Below are 19,135 nucleotides of genomic sequence, written 5' to 3'. Positions count from 1 at the left end.
AAAAAAAAAAAATATATATATATATATATATATATATCAGAATGGAAATTAATGAAACAGAAAAACAGAGAAAAATCAATGAAAAAGCTGTTTTTTTTAAAAAGAAAAATAATAATGTTGATAAAGTTTTAGCCAGACTGATTAGAAGAGAGAAAACACAAATGACCAATACTAAAAATGGGAAAGATGGTATCACTAGATACTATATAAAAGGTTAATAACAGAGTATTATTAACCTTAACGCCAATAAATTTAACAAGTTAGATGAAATAAACAAATTCCTTGAAAGACTACCAAAGCTCACCCAAAAAGAGATACCAGTTTTTCTATACAAATTCTTCCAAAAAATTGAAGAGGTGGGAATACTTCCCAATTCACTCTGTGAGGCCACCATTACTCTGCTACCAAGACCACACAAAAAAATTACAAGAAAAGTACAGACCATATCCCTTATGAAGATAGATTCATAACAAAATTTTAGCAAATCAACCCAACACTATTAGTACAAGGATAATACTTTAAGACCAAGTGCAGAATGCTTAAGACCAGGAATGCAAGATTGGTTTAATACTGGAAAATCAAATAATACAATTCTCTAACATTATATGATTATCTCAGTAGATGCAGAGAAAGTATTTAATAAAACCCAATACCTGTTTCTAATAAAAATGTACAAATATCAACTGAATTTCTATATACTAGCAACAAACAATCTTGGTAAAGATGGTAGTAACTGGAATTCATACACTGCTGGTGGTTATATAAAATGGTACCACTTTGGAAAGCAGTTTGGTAGGTTCTCAAAAAGTTAAACATACCTACTGTATGACCCAGTCATTTGAAAGCATATCCATACAAAGATTTGTACATGAATGTTTATAACAGCTTTATTTAAATAGCCAAAAATTGGAGACAATCCAAATGCCCATCATTAGATGAATGGATAAACAAATTGTGGTATATCTATATAATGGAATACTACTCAGCAATAAAAAGGAATAAACTACCAAGAAAATGATTAACTACAAAATAATTATGTTTTAAGAAAGAAGCCAGGCTCAAAAAAGAGTATACAGTGACAGCAGCTCAGCAGTTGCCTAGGGAGTGGAGGGAGCAAGGAAAGCCAGGAGGGAGGAATCACAAAAGGGCACGAAGAAATTTTGGGGTGTTACAGTATGTTTATCTTGATTGCAGTGAGAGTTTCACGGGTGTTTACATATGTCAAAATTCAACAAACTGTATACTTTAAGTTTGTGCAGTTTATTGTATATCAATTAAAACTCAAGAGAGAAAAAATATCTTGAGAGGTAAGAAATTAATTCATAAAATAAGAACATAAAAAAAAGAACAAAACAAGAAAGAACTCTTAGAAGTCATAAATGTGAATGTAAAAATAAAGAAGTTAATAAGAATAGAAAATATCCCAGAAAATAGAATAAAGAGACAGAGACAGAAAAGGGAAAGAAAAGGTAAGAGATGTAGATCAATCCTTGGAAGTTCAATATCTAACTATTAGGAATTTCTTAAAGAGAGAATAGATTATACAGAGAAGAAACAATTATCAAAGAAATATAAGAAATTCTCAGAACTGAGAAATATATATCCAAATTAAAAAGGCCCACTGAGGACTTCCTGGTGGTGCAGTGGTTAAGAATCCATCTGCCAATGCAGGGGACACGGGTTCCAGCCCTGGTCTGGGACGATCCCACATGCTGCAGAGCAACTAAGCCCGTGCGCCACAACTACTGAGCCTGCGCTCTAGAGCCTGTGTGCCACAACTACTGAAGCCCGCGAGCCTAGAGCCTGTGCCCCGCAACAAGAGAAGCCACCGCAGTGAGAAGCCCGCGCACCACAATGAAGAGTAGCCCCCACTCACCACAACTAGAGGAAGCCCACACACAGCAATGAAGACCCAATGCAGCCAAAAATAAATAAAATAAATAAATTTATTAAAAAAAAAAAGTAGAATGGTGATTACCAGGGGCTTTGGGGGAGTGGCAGGGGAAGGCTAGTTATTTTTTAACGGGTATAGAGTTTGAGATTTGCAAGATAAAAAAGTTCTAGAGATCTGTTTCACAACAATGTGAATAAACTTAACACTACTAAAGTATACACTTAAAAATGGTTAAGATGGTAAATTTTATGTTACTTTTTTTTATCACAATTAAAAAAAAAAAGACTAACGGGTCATGTCAGAAAATATAGGAGCCCGCTTGAAGGATTTCTCATTGGTCAAAACTGGGACAAATTGAGCATCAAAAAGAATACTGACGGGCTTCCCTGGTGGCGCAGTGCTTGAGAGTCCGCCTGCCGATGCAGGAGACGCGGGTTCGTGCCCCGTTTCGGGAAGATCCCACATGCCGCGGAGCGGCTGGGCCCGTGAGCCATGGCCGCTGAGCCTGCGCGTCCGGAGCCTGTGCTCCGCAAATGGGAGAGGCCACAACAGTGAGAGGCCCGCATAACGCAAGAAAAAAAAAAAAAAAAAGGAATACTGACTATAATTGATTAGAAGACATTGACTTTTTTTAATTCATGAGTTAATAGTGATACTAAAAAAAAAATTGTGATACTAAAAAAAAAATTGAAATCTTCATACAAGTATGCTAGCTAGTAATTGTAGAAGAAATGATATATTTAGAAAGCAAACATTTTCTATGCAACTCTGTGTAGTAGCTGATTCCAGCAGAGATCACCAATGAATGCTCAAACCATTAGGTGAACAATTGTTGTGGAACAGGATATTCAAATGGTACCAAGGAATCACCCCACAGATGACTTACTAATTACAAAGGGGAAAATGTACCTTAGAATGGAAAGATATAGCAGTTAACACTTTAACAAAGTGATCAGCACTATTAGTAGAACAATCTGTCATTAGGTGGTGCCTCCTTATCTGATATGGGATAAACACACAATGGCACCTATGAATTATTCCAGCTTATCTTAAATGCTTAGTCTGAATCTAATCCCTCCTCTAGACCCAACTTCCAGTTTACAGGAAATATAGGGGATGGAGGAACAAGTTAAACAACGCCACAAGGAAAAAATCAGACACAATTCAGAAGGTGGGACAAACTACAAACCAAGTGACCTAGATTAAGAGAGACTAAAGAGACAATAACTAAACACATGAACCTTTATTAGATCCTGTTTGAACAATTTACAAGAAGACATTTTTGGGAAAACAGGGGAAACTGGAATATGGACTAGATATTAGATAATTTTAAGAAATTATGATTAAATATAAATTGCCAAGAAACGTGAAAAATGTTTAACCTCATTAATTATTAAAAACAAAATGTTAAAATTTACCTGTCAAATTGGTGACAAAAATTAATACAATTTTTTGGGCAGGACAATCTGGTAACGTGTAACGAAAGTTTTAAAAATGTTTATATACTTTACCCAGCAATTCCACTTCTAGGCATTCATCCTATAGAAATAAGAGTTGTACATAAACATTTATGAACCAGAATGTTCACTGCAGCATTACTAATGAAAATGGACATAAGCTAATTATCAAGATGGAACAATAAATGATACTTCATAATCATTAAAAATCTTAATTTGAGATATTTAACATGGAAAGGTCCCTAATACATTAAGTAAATGGAAGAGAGTAGTTATTTTTTGTGATTCTAGAGGGCAGAACTAGGAACTACCATTGGAAATTATAAGGAAGCACAGTTTGGCTCAATGTAAGGACTAATTTTCTAACAATTAGAATTTTCTGAAAAGAATCTAAAAAAGAATGAACATATGTGTATGTATAAGTGAGTCACTTTGCTGTACACCTGAAACTAATACAACACTGTAAATCAACTATACTCTAATTAAAAAAAAAAAAGAATTTTCTAAGCAATGAATGGCCTGCTTCATGAGGTGATGAGTTCTGCACTATTAGACCTAAGCAAAGGCTGAAGGGTCACTTGGCAAAGATATACAGAACAATTTATATGTTAGGAGATTAAGGAGATCTTAATGGTCCTTTCCTACTCTAAGAATTTATATTCCCATATAAAGTTATCCATTAGCTGGGATGTCAGAAAGGAAGTGGATGGTTGGTATTTCTTTGTAAATGCTATTAAAGACCCATGTGGCACTAAACTAAAAAGAGATTATACCTATATTACAATAATAGAGTTGAAGAATGATTTACATTATTGTATTGTTATCAATAATATATACATTATTGATAAAGTAAAAGAAGATGATTGATTAACCTAATGGAGAGGATTCAAACTGAATTGATAGGAACTAATTTTGAACCTGCCCCCTATTAATTTCTCTGTGTCTAATAAGGAACCTAAAGAGTTATACTTTTCCAAGGTGAAATAGCACTAAACATCTCAAAAAGAAGGGCAGGACACGCTCTGCTCCTTCTTTTTGCTTCTAGCTGCCCAGTAATTCATATATAAAGAGAGGAGAGAAAGAATATGCCCACACCCCCCCTGCAATATGGTTTATAAAATCTTTAAATGTTGGATGTATGACTATTAGGCAGTGGAAAGTGACACAGCATTTAGTATCACATTCGGTTCCTGGAAGGCAGAAGCAAGCACTGGAGGCCTATGAAGGTTTTAGAGTAACTGGTAATGTTGAAAATTCTTAGATGTAAAAAAGTAATCCCCTAAAAAACGCACTTAAAAAACCAACCAAACAAACAAACAAAAACTAACCTTTTATTATGGAAAATTTCAAATATACACAAAAGGAGAGAATAGTATAATAAGCCTCCCCCTCCCCCCCAATCACTCAGCTTCATTTATCAACATTTTTGTAAGGCTGTTTTCTCTAATCTTTCAGGTTGAGTTTTTTCGTTTTGTTTTGTTTTTACATTTAAAAGCAAACACCCGACATCACACTATTTTTACCTATAAAAACTTCAGTATGAGAAGATACACTTCCTTGCTAATAATACTAAATATTTAATAAATGTTAGTTGCTATGGCTAGGTACTGTTCTATGCATTATACTACTACTTACACGTATAATTTTCACATAAACTAAGCCTCATTGTTATCTCCATTTTATAAATGAGAAAACTGAGTTTTTACTGGCTCAAGGTCACAAAGCCAGTAAGCAGTGGTGCTAGGATATGAACCCAGAAGTTAACTCTAGCCCAGACTTTGTTTTCCCGACCACTAAAGCAGGCTGACTTTTCTATTCTAGTTATTCTAGCCGTTCCTTATGGCATATAGATTGTTGTGATAAAGTGGAAGAGGGACTGCTGAATGAGGAAGAGACTGGAAAAGATGCAATAATATGAGCAGCTGCTCACTGCTCTTCTTGTGAAATTTTCTGTTCTAAATGCCCCAAATGAGAAAGAAAAATGTGATTGGATATCATCATTGTCAACTGCCTAGGATACAAAAGAAAGTAAGTCACCTCATAGAGGGAAAGCAATGATCAAGTCTCTTCCACAGAGGTTGAATATAGACGAACTTGTTTTAATTTGCCCCTCTAATGACAGCGGGGGGTGGGAGTGGGGATGTCTCTAGTTCCACAAGTCCTTTAGTTCAAGCAAAGTGATCTCACATGTAAGGCCAAATAATCAGTATGAGCAGTATTTGACTGCTTAATGAAATCTCTGGGTAAAAAATAAAAGGACCCAGGAATATAAAATTCTTCTGGCTGATGTCTCAGAGTTCTAAACCTTTCACTCACAGCCTTATAAAAAGAAAAAAAAACTACTAAGTAATTCAAGATTTGTCAAAGAAAGGGGAGTTCTCCTTTGATCTTCAGCCAAAAATTCTTCTAAAACCCTCCCTACTGATTTACAATAGATCTTAGAGTAACTGAACTACAGCGCCTTCTCTGTGGAGCCTACCAAGGGCATCCTCCTTCCCCATCTTCCGCTCTGCCCAAGCACAAACAGAAGGGCTCCTTCCCTGCTCCTACTGCATTTTATACATAATTCTACTAGAGCACCAATCAATACAGCAGTGCAATTATCTTTTCCTCTCTGGATTATCAATTCCCAGAGGTCCGAGACCCTACCTTTACTCTTTACATTTCCAATCCCTAATCTTCAAACTGAGCACCACTGAAAGTACTCACGAAAGGTGTGCTGAATGAATAGAGAAAAAAGCTAAAGATGACAGAATATGGAGTGATCTTTATAAGAAGGAACTGTTTTACCAGTATTTTCTAATCTCTACACCTTCAGTACAGTTCACAAGCTTCCCTTTAGGAATTTCCCCATCAGCCAATAGTTTAGGATGAATGAATGAAAACATGGACTAGTCTCTTGAGGGCTGGAGAAAGAATTCAGCCGTTTTGGTTTGCAATAGCTTTTAATGAACCAGGGAGAACTCAGACTGAAGGATCTGGAAGACAGTCAAAGCCTTTCAAGAGCTTTTATTCAGATGCCAAGATGCAAGATGGTATTTGAAATGCCTGCTTTTTAGATTTAAATGCTGAAGGCAACAGGGAAAATAATTCCAAATAAAAAACCAATGATTACCAAGCAGTGCCTGGTCGTCCACTATTAATTTTTATTTTTTATTATTTTTTTTTCTACTAATTTTTAGACAAAAAAATCCGAAGCAAAAAAATCCCTAGCAAAAAAGGTCTGGTTATAGCCCTCAGCCATGGGGGAGATACTTTTCATGTACTGGTATGAGTCTCCTTGGACCCCTCTCTAATATTGGTTAGCCAAACCACTTTGAGGATTATCTGGTTAGGCAATCCCTTGAAGTAAAAATCTTTGGATAAGAAGTTATCTTTCTCACCAATTTACAAAAATTCAAGACAATCTCTCAGTTTAAGCTATATTACACTGGGAAAAAAAAGTCTCATCACATTTTTTATATGCCATTCTTTGATTACTGTGTTACCTTGGTTAGAGTCCACTGGGTCTTCTATATGAGCAATGACATTCCTGAGATAACTTTGCTTCTGCTTTTCTAGATCTGATGGTGAAAACGTCGGAATATTAGTCCTTGAACAAAGCAAACCAGGAGGAAAAACAATCAGTTAGAACCATGAATATAGTGCTTTGTACAGAGAAGACATATACAGCTGATGGATTAGAACAACTAACTCTCAAAACACTCTCTAAGATCCAATGACAAAAGACAGTGTTAGTCACGTAATATGAAGCTGCAACCAAGTATGGAGTTGAGAGAAAAAAGAATAGATATAACCTGCTGTTAACAAGGCATAGGGACTTCCCTGGTGGTGCAGTGGTTAAGAATCTGCCTGCCAGTGCAGGGGATAGGGGTTTGAGCCCTGGTCTGGGAAGATCCCACATGCTGCAGAGCAACTAAGACCGTGCGCCACAACTACTGAGCCCGCGTGCCACAACTACTGAAGCCTGCGCGCATAAAGCCCGTGCTCTGCAACAAGAGAAGCCACCCCAATGAGAAGCCCATGCACCGCAACAAAGAATAGCCCCCACTCGCTACAACTAGAGAAATCCCACACATGGCAACGAAGACCCAACGCAGCCATAAATAAATAAATAAATAAATAAAAAACCAAACTGAAACAAGGCATAGCAAAGCAAAGACTGCCTACTCCATAGAGACAGAAAGCATTTGTTGAGTAATTCAAGGTTAGTCAGGAAATAGCTAACTTCATGGAGCCACAGAAAAACTGAATAAGATAAAGACCAAAAAGAACCAGCTGGATCTGACAATTAAAACATTGGTGACCTTGGCAAGAACAATTTCTGGCCCTCACTCATGCTGATTACACTGTACTAAGGAGTCTGTGGATGAGATAGTGAGTTTATTACTGCTCCAAGTAGCCTTAATTTCCACTGTATACAATTCACAAAGTTCCTTCAAGTCACCAAAGCAAAACAAGAAAAAAACCCCAGAAAACTGGGATTAGGGGTGGTAGGAATAAATTTAGTATCTGTGTAATCAAAAAATTTAAAAGAATCTCGTTGTAAGGAAGCCAATCTGACTCAACCTAAAAAAACAACTTTGCTAATTGAAAAGGCCCTTGTAGAGATACTGCCATCTCCTGGCAACAAGAGAACAGATTGTAAAGGTGACCCAGATCTGCAAACTCTAAAATTTTCTCCCCAAGGACAGTTATATGCAAGTTGGGAGAGATGACTAAATGATTTTCTACATAGTTATATCTTAACATTTTTGTAAAAATTATTCTAACTTCCTATATCTGTGACCAAGTTTCCCCACACGCAGGGAAAGAAATCTTACATTTATACAATACTTTCACTAATATGTCTTTTTTTCTCTTCAAAATAACCCCTGTGAGGCAGCAGGGAAGGCATCATTAGCCTCATTTTATTGACAAAGAAACCAAGGTCAGAGAATATTTGACTTGTTCAAGGTCACAGTTATTGGTAGTCCCAGAACTTCAAGTATGCTTACTTCTGGTGCAGGGCTTTTTTCCCACACTAAGGAGAAACTCAGGAGAGGAAGAAAGCAACTGAAGAGAACCAACAGAAACCAGAATACTTCACTATACCATTACCTTGTTTTGGTTTGCAGAACAGGAATGACTTTGCCTAGTCTTTTTTCATGGACCTTCAGCTTCCCAGAATCCTTGTCAAGAACATCCTGCGTTTTTTCAGAGCAGAAAGAATGAAGAAGCAAAGATGGCCCTTAGTTATAACAAAACATCATTTATGGAAATATTCTTGAACTAACGGCTACATAGGCGTACTCGTGAACCCTAGTGTGTACCGGGCACTAAGGGAGGTGCTTTAAATGAGATAATGGCGGTAATCTCAAGAAAAAAAAAAAAGAAACCCTAAGCGGTATGGAATGTTACACACATTTGACAGATAGGGAATCAGGCTCAAAGAGGTTAGGTAAATTGTCCAAGATTTTTCAGCTCTTCAGTGGCTGACTCAGAGCTGTTTTATCTAATATATACAGCATGGCAACCAAAGATTGAGATTTAGGCTGAAACCTAAAGAAAGGAGAAATAATAAAATCATCATCATCTTAGTCTATTCAGTAAACCGTTAATTTAGTACTATGCACCAGTTACTGTCAATAAATTATTTAGTTAATCTTTACTATAAAGTATCATTTACTCCAATTTATAGATAAGAAATTGTGAGGAAACAGAGAAGCTAAATAATTTGCCCAGGGTCACAGTGCTAGTCAGGATTCAAACCCCAATTTATTTGAATACAAACCTCTGCTATACAGCTTCTGAATGAAAATAATTTCATTCCTCTCTTCACCTTGAAAAATATACTTACTTTGTTTGATGAACTGGAAACAACCGGAAACCTCATTTCAAAACTTGATTTATGTGATCCATTTCTCCAGGCTGACCCCGTATTAGGAGTCTCTGAATGGTCCAAGATCTGAGAGAATACAGGTGTAGGTTTCTTACTGTCAGACATATTTTTATCAGAGACAGTTTGTTGAAAGTTACTGTTTGAAGAAGGGAGTGGGGGCCCATCATAGGCAGAGTTACTGAGGCTGATCCCTTCAGATTCTGTGCAAATTGTGCTCTCATTTAGGCTAAGACCATCTTCTCTCAACTCTTCTCCAAGGGAGGAGGGTTTTTCAGTAACTTTGGATGTATCAGTCTTGTCCTTATCAAGTACAACATTACAAACTGTTGGATCAAATGGTGCAACTGTAACTTTTATAAGATTCTTTTCTAGTGCAAAGCGTCTGTTCAATGGTTTAGTAGGAGTTGGTCCATGACCAACTGATGTATTTAGTTGAGGTAGTTTGAAGAGGCTAGTGGTCTCAGCTTCTGGTCCCAAGCTGTACAATGAATTTTTCTCTTGGGGAGTATCAAGTGGAATTTGACTCCCTTTCCCTCCCTTCTCAACATTCCTGTTGTCATCGTTAGGCAAGCCTCCTCCCCAAGAAAAGTGCTCATTTGATAGGTCATCATCCTTCAAGAGTTCCTGAATCTCTTCCTCCGTGAAACTGAAATGGCCATCGTCTTCCCCATCAGACAGCTCCAGCAAGGAGTCATCCAATCCGTCCTCATCCAAGGAATCCCAAGAAAATGGGGCATTGTCTTTAGGCAAAAGAGAGGTACCAGAAGACTGTTCAGAGGGCACTAGTGAGCACGGCATATCTGGAGAAATAAAAGGCAGTTTCGCTGAGGAACAGGAAATACCCTTATATCAATTCCAATCTGCTCTAGAGAGTGGTGGTGTCTTAGTATTTCAAATTCTTTGCACTATGACTTGTAACATGAGAAAGTTTTAAGATATTTAAGCTTACCAGAATCATGGAAATATATATCAGAACAATGAGATACTTTTTTTCCTATCAAAGTGGCAAAAATTAAGATGACACAGTAATCTAGTTTGGTGAGAATGTGAGAAACAAGGATCTTCACACACTATCAGTGACAGTATAAGTCAGTACAATATTTTGTGGAGAGAAATTTGGCAACAGCATTTGACCCAGCAATTTCACTTCTGGAAATTTATCTTGCAGAAGTACCTGTACAAAGGCACATAGATACATTTACAAAGATGTCCAAAGCAGCATTATTCAAAACATCCAAATACTGGAAACAACCTAAATGTCCATCACCAGAACTGTTCAGTAAAATCATGGTACATTCATGTTATAGAATACTTTACAATTATTTAAAAACACAATGAAGTGGATCTGTATATACTTTACAATTATTTAAAAACACAATGAAGTGGATCTGTATATACTATCATGGAATAATATCTATAACATACAAACAAAATAAATATGTATGTAAAATGTTTGGATTTTCAGAGTTTACACTTTTTAGAAAGCAAACATGTATTACTTCTGAAAACGAAAAACAAAAAAAACTTTAAGCATACAATAAGATAAAGAATTGTCTTTCATACTGTGTGGAGCTGCTGGTGTGATCTCTGCCTTTGCCACGAGACCAAATGGAAAAAGGGTTCAGCTCCTGCTAGCTGTTCTTTTCAGGAGACTTGTCAAAATGATTGACTCCCACCTTCCTGCAGGCACAAAGAAAATTAGAGGATCTTCTCATCACTTTCAACTCTGCTAATTACAAAGTCAACTGCATTATGCTTTAAGGTGCTCCATCTATTAATTTTGATCTTGATTTTTTTTTAAATACCACAAAGTTGGATTTCGAGTCAAGAACATCAAAGAAAAATCTTTAGAGGAAAAATTATGCAACTAAGGAACTAATTTTCCTCCTCCCAACAATTTATACTTTCTTAAGAATATTATTTGCTCTAGTAGGATGAGTACTGTCTTGAGAGTCCAAAGACCTGGGTTGTTGTCCTGGTTCTGTCAATAACCAGCTGTGATAATTTGGGCAAGCCACTTAACCAGGGACTTGTTTCCTCATTTACAAAATAGGGAAGGGATGGAGAACAGGGATTAGGTGATGTCTAAGATTCCCCCAAGATCTAAAAGTTATTATTATGACCATACATATAAAAGCTATAATTATGACCATACATAATACATACAATATATGTATTATGACCATACATTTTCAATACATATATAAACGCAAAGAACAGGTCTGGAAAAATATAATGCAAAATTGATGACTGTCATAACCTGTGGGGGAATCCTGAGAGGACAAGGGGAGACTTCAGTATTTTACTTTTTTACTTGAATATTTATATATTACTTGATAATTAAAACCTAGTTCTTAAATAGCTAATGACGGACCTAATCTCTAATTATTTTCTAGATGGCAAAGGTGATAGAAAGCTGATATTCATATATTCAACAGCTAAGAAGCTATAAGAAACACTTAATCACCAAACTCAATAATTTGGAAAATTCTTGTAGCCTTTTAACTGTGAATTCTCCCCCACCCTGCTTCCCTCCCTGAATTTTAGTTTTGGTTCATGCACTCTTTCAGGAAACATTTTCTGAGCTACTATCCTCACACAGCACTGAGCTAGATAATTTGTCTCTATAAGATTTCTAAGAAATAAAGATATGATTTCCACCCTCAAGGAATGTATAATCTTCCTACAGAGACAACACTGAAAGTTATGTACCAATATGAGAAAATACAAAATGCTATGGACAATAAAGTACTAGAGAAAGAGGGAATTCCCTGGTGGTCCAGTGGTTAGGACTCCATACTCTCACTGCCTAAAGGCCCAGGTTCAATCCCTGGTAGGGAAACTAAGATACAACAAGCCACGGGGAGGGGCGGGGCGGGGCAGGGGTGGGGGGAAGTACTAGAGAAAGTTAGAAGGAAATGGGAAGGATTACAGAATTTTAGAATTAGAAGGGACCTATGTAATGTATAGCACGGTGACTACAGTTAACAATACTGTATTTTTTATTTTAAAGTTGCTAAGAGAGATCTTAAAAGTTCTCATCATTAGAAAAAAAATTCCTGTGTGAGGTAATGTATGTTAACTAAACTTATTGTGGCAACCATCTTGCATTATGTACATATATCAAATCACGTTGTATAACTTAAACTAATACAATGTCATATGGCAATTATATCTCACAAAAACTGGGGGGAAAACAAGTTAAAAAAAAAGGCTTGTCCATCTTAGAGATGAGATGGGACAAAAAGGGAAGAAATATTAAGCACCTGTTATAAACTATGCACTGTGAGACACATTTTACAACTCTAACCCCTCAATATAACTCTATAACACAGATCTTATCAAAGAAACTAAGCTGTTATGTATAAACTTAAGAGTTGCCATAGCTTTTTATCTTATTTTACCAATATTTCAGCAATTGGTAGACAGTTCTAGGCACTGAAGCAGGTGTCTCTATGAAAAGTAATTTCTCTGCCCAGTGACTGGGTTATATTATAGAGTGAAGTTATTTCTTTAGGCAGCAGTAAGAAAAAAGTTTACTTTTGGAAAAATTTTTCTTTTACTTAACGAAGTTTGTGGGTGTCAAGCACAAGTATCACTGGCACAGGGGTTAAGCAGCCACATTTCTGAAAGAGAAGCTCTTTCTGAGCCACCACCCCAACTCTCCAACTCTTTCCAAAAGGTCTAGTCCTGGGAGTTCCCAGGCAGTCCAGTGGTTATGATTCCGCACTTCCACTGCAGGGGGCACGGGATCCCAAATGCAGCAAGGTGCCACCAAAAAGAAAAACGAAACAAACAAACAAAAGGTCTAGTCCAAGCACTTGCTTAATCAAATGAAGAGTTCAATACATTTTCACTTTTGGGAAACTAAAGTTCAGAGGCATTTAGTATACCAAGTATACAGAGCTAATATGCTAGAACAAGGATCCAAACCCAAGTCTAATTCCAAAGACAATGTTTTTTCTTGTTTTTTTCTACCACCCTTGTGATAGACTTGCCCTGGATCAGTAAGCAAATGGCAGAGCCTTCTACATTCAGTACACTCTCTAATATACTACGAAGGATGCAGACATCAAAGAGGGCTTTTGGTCTCTTGGCAAAAATAATTTAAGCCACCTTATTTTGCACAGGCTTCCCTTGATTTCCCAAGTGAAATGGAATAACATGAGAAATAACCGTGAATGTGGCCAAACCTCACTGGAAGAAAAACATCATTACTTGCAAACTTTACTGTGCACACAAAGGACAACTATTCTTCATAACCACTGAAAGCATCAATTCCTATGCCACATGACATCCACAGGCACAGAGCTGGCTCTTCTGAGCTTCTCTCATAGAATGTTCCAATAGGTCTAGGAGCAAAAGCATGCAGAATACCATATACATATAACATTTAACTTGCACAAATCATTCTCTTCACAATTTTATTTCCTCATTAAAAAAATACCTGTTATTATAATTTAAAACATATACAAAAACAGCGTAATAGTATAATGAATTCCCATATACGCATCACACAGCTCCAACAACTATCGACCCATAGCTAACCTTGCCCCATCCACTTCCCCCTTTACCAGATTATTTTGAAGCAAGTCCCAGGAATCACATCATTTCATCTTTAAATAACAAGAATTCCTCATCATAAAATATCCAGTTCATATTTCCAGCTATGTTATAAATGTCTTTTTTTTTTAAGATAAAAAAAAAAAATCAGTAGTCAAATAAGGGCCATATATTGCAATTGGCTGCAATTATGAATCTTGTGAATTTTTTAATCTACAGATTCCCATCTTTTTTCCCCTTACAATTTATTTGTTAAAGAGACAATAACATAAATTGTGTATGGATACATATATATATCATTAAATAGGAATAAGGAACACTAAGTTCAGGACAGTGACTACCTCTGGTGGTGGGGAGGGAAGAGGAATGGCAAGGGGGTGTGAGTAGCTTCAATACTATCTGTAATGTTTTATTTCTTTAAAAAACATTAATAAGAAAAGACCTAAAACAATAAAGCTAGGTGGTGGGTATAACAGTATTCGTTATTGTTACATGGTATAACTATAATTTTTATATGCTTGAAATATTTAATAATAAAAACATTTTAAAATTAAGAAGTCAGTGGGGAAAGATACAATGATTACATTCTGAAGTTTCAAATGTCCTCCCTTGTAAAATAGGGACCATCACAGTACCTACCTCATAAGGCTGTTGCAAGAATTAATGAGATCATGAACATCAAAGTACTTAGCATACTACAGGCACAACGTAAAAGCTAAATTAGTAGTGGCTGGTTATTATTTTACCCCACCATTATCATCTCCCTGACCCCTGAAGAGTCAGTCAGTCTTAAGATAAGCACAGTAATGGTAGGAAAAGATTGTTAAACCGATAGGAAATGTCCCCTGGTCCCTGCTTGTTAAGAAATTACTCAGTATGCTCTAATCCCTTCTAACTTAACCCAGCATCTTGTCAACCACACTGTCACAATAAATTGGTTAAAGATGAGGCCGTATGGACATTTGAAATATCAGGCAAATTCTGCAAATTAACGGTCACTGAAGTGAGACACTGGACTAAAATTCAGAGACCTCTGTATTTCACCTGAAGTCTCTGAACCTCAATACAGATGAGAACACCATTCTGAAAAATGGGGGATAATTAGTCACTGTTAACTTCAAACACAGATTATCATGAGGATCAAATGAGGGGATGTTAATGAAAGCATTCTAAACCTAAAAGCCTTATACTAATGAAAGTTGATATTTAATAAATCTGCAAGGGAGGGAAAAAAATCTCAGATAAAACTGAAGGTCTAAAGTGAAGTTCCACAAGACAGCCTTAGTACTTCCCTGTCTGCCACTCCACCATCACCTGCCTTTCTTGGCACTTGCTTTGTAGTGATCTGAAATATGAGGATCTCCTTATTTTTAAAGGAAAAATATTTTCCCCATCTCCCAAGTCTATCTCTTAATTCTCTGCTCCCCATCCCTTCTGTGACCCTATTCTGTCCTTCCATGTCTCTCTCACCTGTCCACCCCCCTCTTCACACTTCAGTTTACCACCCCCTCCCTCTGTTCTCTAACCTCCTGGTTGCAACTTCAGAAATTGGCTCCCTTTCTATTTTTATCGTACCTAAGAAAACCCACTGCCTTAAAGCACAAAGCCTTATCTTATTAAGGCCACGAAAACTGCAACACCAGACACAACCCCACATCCCTCTTTCAAGGCTCTCAAGCCAAGACCATTACCAAGCTGGATCTGACAGGTATGGCCAAGGGAAAGGATTATTTCCAAGAGACCGGACTTCCCCAATGACATTTGATTTCCAACCTTTCCTACATGCAATACATGTGAGACATACAGCACTAAAGGCACTCAGTAGGCTTTATCACTCCATAAAACGGCCATAAAGTTTAATCAAAATCAAACTGAACTGAAATTATCTGTGAGAATTCTGCAACGCCATTTGCCGTAAACACTGCAGGACAGAAAAACGACCCAGGGCTGGAAATCTCTGCTTGAGGTAACGTTTCGCTTAGATAAGGGTGCCAGGACATCATCCCACATGGGCATAGAGACAAAATACTTCCCAGCTGCAGCAACAGGTTTCTTTTTAAAAAGAAAATGTCTTTTAAATGATTTAGACAGGTTTGCTAAAGCTTGAAGCCTCTAACAAATCCACAGGAAACTGGAGATCAGGTTGGGGCAGCAGGAACGCAATTCAATCACTTCCTCTCCGGGGCCCACCCTGCGGTGCCAACTGCCCGCCCTCCAGCCCTCGAGCGCTAGGAGGAAGGGGGATCGCAGTTCAGCCTTCGTAGGATACGGCTTGTCCGCCCCCAGCTCTCCCTCAGAAGCGCTGCGACACGGCATCGCCCTCGGGGCTGGGCCTTCGCACTTCCCTCCTCCGGCTCCCCTCCCCCCAAAAGACCAAGAGTTCCCGCCTCCCGCGAAAGGCGGGAGAAGCGCGGGGCTTGCTGCCCACCCCTCCCCCAGCAGGAGCAACAGCGGCCCGCCAGCAGGCCAGCGCAGGGCACCCTCACCCTGCGGGTGGCTGCCCACCCCACACCTCAGCTGGACCCAGGCCTCCGCTCCCCGCTGGGGCGGCTCAGCCTCTCCATCCCCCAGCCCCCCGCTCACAAGGCGCGGCCGGAAAGACCGCGATCTTCTGCCTACCGACACCCTCCCGGCCCCGTGGGGTAGAGGGCAGAGGCACTCCCTCCATCTCCACCTCCAGCCCCTCAACCCCCACTGGGTAGGGAGAACGGACCTCACTCCCCCTCGGGTAACCAGACGGCCTCCCTTTGCCTCGGCAGGGTGAGGGGCATCTATCGCCCGCCGACGTGGAGGTGGGGGGCAGAGACACTCCCCCCCACCGCCATCACCTCAGAAACGAGAACAAGCCCTTCTCCCGCCTGGATGAGGGCCTCTCAACACCTCAACGGGGCGGACGGCTTGCGCGGCCCTCTGGAGAAGCAACAGGCGACCCCATCCCCCTCCCAGCCGAGGAACGCCGACCCCCCTCGTCCCTCAGCTGTTCACCTCCAGAAGCCGAGCCCAAGCCTAGGTGAACGACTGCACCTCACTCCGCCCCCTGCGCCATTTTATCGCCCCCTCCCTGACCTCCCCCACCGCGAGGCTGCCGGGCCAGCGCCAGGGGGAGGGCAAACAGGCAGTGATTGGCGGGAAACCGCCCCGCCTCTCAGAAGGTTGTGCCCCGCGCAGGCGCCACAACTCCGCCCTCCGCACCGCTTACCCTACCTACTGGCTCCACCCCTTTTCGTCTCATCGAGCGGCTCGACTTTTCGCTGCTCCTGACTCTTTCCTGGCTGCTGGTAGGAGGACAAGGGTCCAGGCCGAGCAAGCCGAGCGACGAGTTCAGCTGATGCAACCTAACTGGACCTGCGTGACAGTTCCCGGCACGCGGCGGCGGCGGCGACCAACAAAGGGGCGCGAGTGCTGGGCTCAGGGCGGGAGACGGAGGGGACAGAGCCATGGGGGATGCTCTGAGCCCTGAAGAGAAGCTGCACCTTATCACCCGGAACCTGCAGGTTGGGCCTCGGGGTTGGAAGTGCGCCGTTGGGGACTGGGGGCCGGAGGTCCAGTGATCCTGAGCCCCGCTACGGGGTCATAAGTGTGTGAGGCCGGGGACTCCGCGCCGAGGCCGCTCTGAGAGAGATTGCAGTCCTCACTGCCCGTCGGTCAGTCCCACAGAAATCACAGTAGGCTCACCTCCTGTGTGCATTTACTCGTGTTGAGCCAGGCTTCGAATCCAGGGCTCCCACCCCACCCACCCTATTATGTGCCAGGCGCGGTGCTAGGCGCTGGCGGATACTTCAGGAGGACCCTGCCCTCCCAGAGCATGTCTGGAGGAAATCAGACGTTTAAAATGACCCATAATCCAAACGTTTGATTACAGTCGAAACAAGTACTGGCAGAGATCTTTCTTGAAAGGAAGTTACAGGGGAGGGCCGAGGGCAGTGTCAGGGAAAGCTGAGGAAGTGACCTCTAAACTGCGCCCTGAAGGATACGGATCACTTCTTCACTCCACATGTGTTCCTGCTGGTTCCAGGCACTGCACTAGTAGAAGTTAACCAGAATACTGGGGGCTAAAAACGTGTCAGGTAGAAGGAACCCAGGTCAAGATCCAGAGGGAAGAAAGAATCCTGTGGTTCAGAGAGGCTAACTTGGCTGGAGTAGAGGAAGCAAAATGCAGATCAAGCACTTAGGAAATACTTATATTGCTCATTCCCTTGACTCTTTCAGGTCTCTGCTGTCACGCTGTCTGGAAGGCCTTTCTTGGCCACGTTATTTAAATAACAAACCGCTGCCACCGGAACTGCCACATCCCTTGCTCTGCCTTTTTTTGTTGTTGTTTCTCCATAGAACTTACCACCATCTGACATCCTATACATTTTACGTGTTTGTTTAGGAGGCATAGGCAGGGACCAGGTCATGAGGGCCTTGTAAGCTATGTTTAACATTGGGGTTTTAGAAAGGGCAGTGGTTACATTAGTTGGGCCACAGCTTGTTTTTCTCTTTTTATGAGATACAATTAACATATCATAAAATCCACCCTTTTAAAGTGTGCAATTCAGTGGGGGTTTTTTTTGTTTGTTTTTTTTTTGCGGTACACGGGCCTCTCACCGTTGTGGCCTCTCCTGCTGCGGAGCGCAGGCTCCGGACGCACAGGCCCAGCGGCCACGGCCCACGGGCCCAGCCGCTCCGCGGCATGTGGGATCCTCCCAGACCGGGGCACGAACCCGTGTCCCCTGCATCGGCAGGCGGACTCTCAACCACTGCGCCACCAGGGAAGCCCAATTCAGTGGGTTTTGATGTAGCAACAAGATTGTTCAATTATCACCATTATTTAATTCCAGAACATTTTCATCATCAAAAATAACCTGTACCCATTAGCAATCACTGCCCATTCCTCCCATCTCCCCAGCCCTAGGGAAACATGAATCTGCTTTCTGTCTCTAATTTGCCTGTTCTAAACATTTCATATAAATGGAATCATAATATGTGGCCTTTCGTGTCTGGCTTATTTCACTTAGCATAATGTTTTCAAGTTTCATCCATGTTGTTGCACTTATCAGAACTCTATTCCTTATGACGGCTGAATAATATTCCATTATATGAATATACTACATTTTGTTTCTGCATTTGTCAGTTGATGGACATTTGGGTCATTTTCACTAATAATTTGATCTTAACCAGAGATTCTTGCATGCTTCCCCTTAGGCAGATCCTTTGTTTCCTAACCTCTCTCCATAAAATAGAGGTTGGGAAGAAATGACACACAAAGCTAGTGGCATTGACTTACTCGGGTTTTAAAGGGTAAGTGATATGACCTTTCCTTGAGTAGTGAAAACTCTCCAAGTATCCAAATAGTCA

At 40.1% G+C, this 19,135-nt stretch overlaps 2 protein-coding genes across 2 annotated transcripts in view; one reads left to right on the top strand and one right to left on the bottom strand.

Annotated features, from left to right (window-relative positions):
- Positions 1-16,817, bottom strand: part of S100PBP (S100P binding protein) — a 30,041-nt gene extending 13,224 nt beyond the window's left edge. The window contains exons 1-6 of the mRNA XM_007468690.1: positions 16,781-16,817; positions 13,807-13,848; positions 10,796-10,912; positions 9,191-10,032; positions 8,452-8,537; positions 6,840-6,943 (exon numbers count right to left, since the gene is read on the bottom strand). Of these exons, the coding sequence (XP_007468752.1) occupies positions 6,840-6,943; positions 8,452-8,537; positions 9,191-10,030 (1,030 nt within the window). The 5' untranslated portion in view covers positions 10,031-10,032; positions 10,796-10,912; positions 13,807-13,848; positions 16,781-16,817. The remainder of the gene's footprint in view (positions 1-6,839; positions 6,944-8,451; positions 8,538-9,190; positions 10,033-10,795; positions 10,913-13,806; positions 13,849-16,780) is intronic.
- Positions 16,476-19,135, top strand: part of YARS1 (tyrosyl-tRNA synthetase 1) — a 30,370-nt gene continuing 27,710 nt past the window's right edge. The window contains exon 1 of the mRNA XM_007468691.1: positions 16,476-17,289. Coding sequence (XP_007468753.1) covers positions 17,233-17,289 — 57 coding nt within the window. The 5' untranslated portion in view covers positions 16,476-17,232. The remainder of the gene's footprint in view (positions 17,290-19,135) is intronic.

The sequence above is a fragment of the Lipotes vexillifer genome, unplaced genomic scaffold (genome assembly GCF_000442215.2).
Source record: "Lipotes vexillifer unplaced genomic scaffold, Lipotes_vexillifer_v1.1 scaffold1261, whole genome shotgun sequence".
Lineage (NCBI taxonomy): Eukaryota > Metazoa > Chordata > Mammalia > Artiodactyla > Lipotidae > Lipotes > Lipotes vexillifer.
The sequence above is the reverse complement of the archived record's forward strand: the minus strand, read 5'-3'. Positions and strand labels throughout refer to the sequence as shown.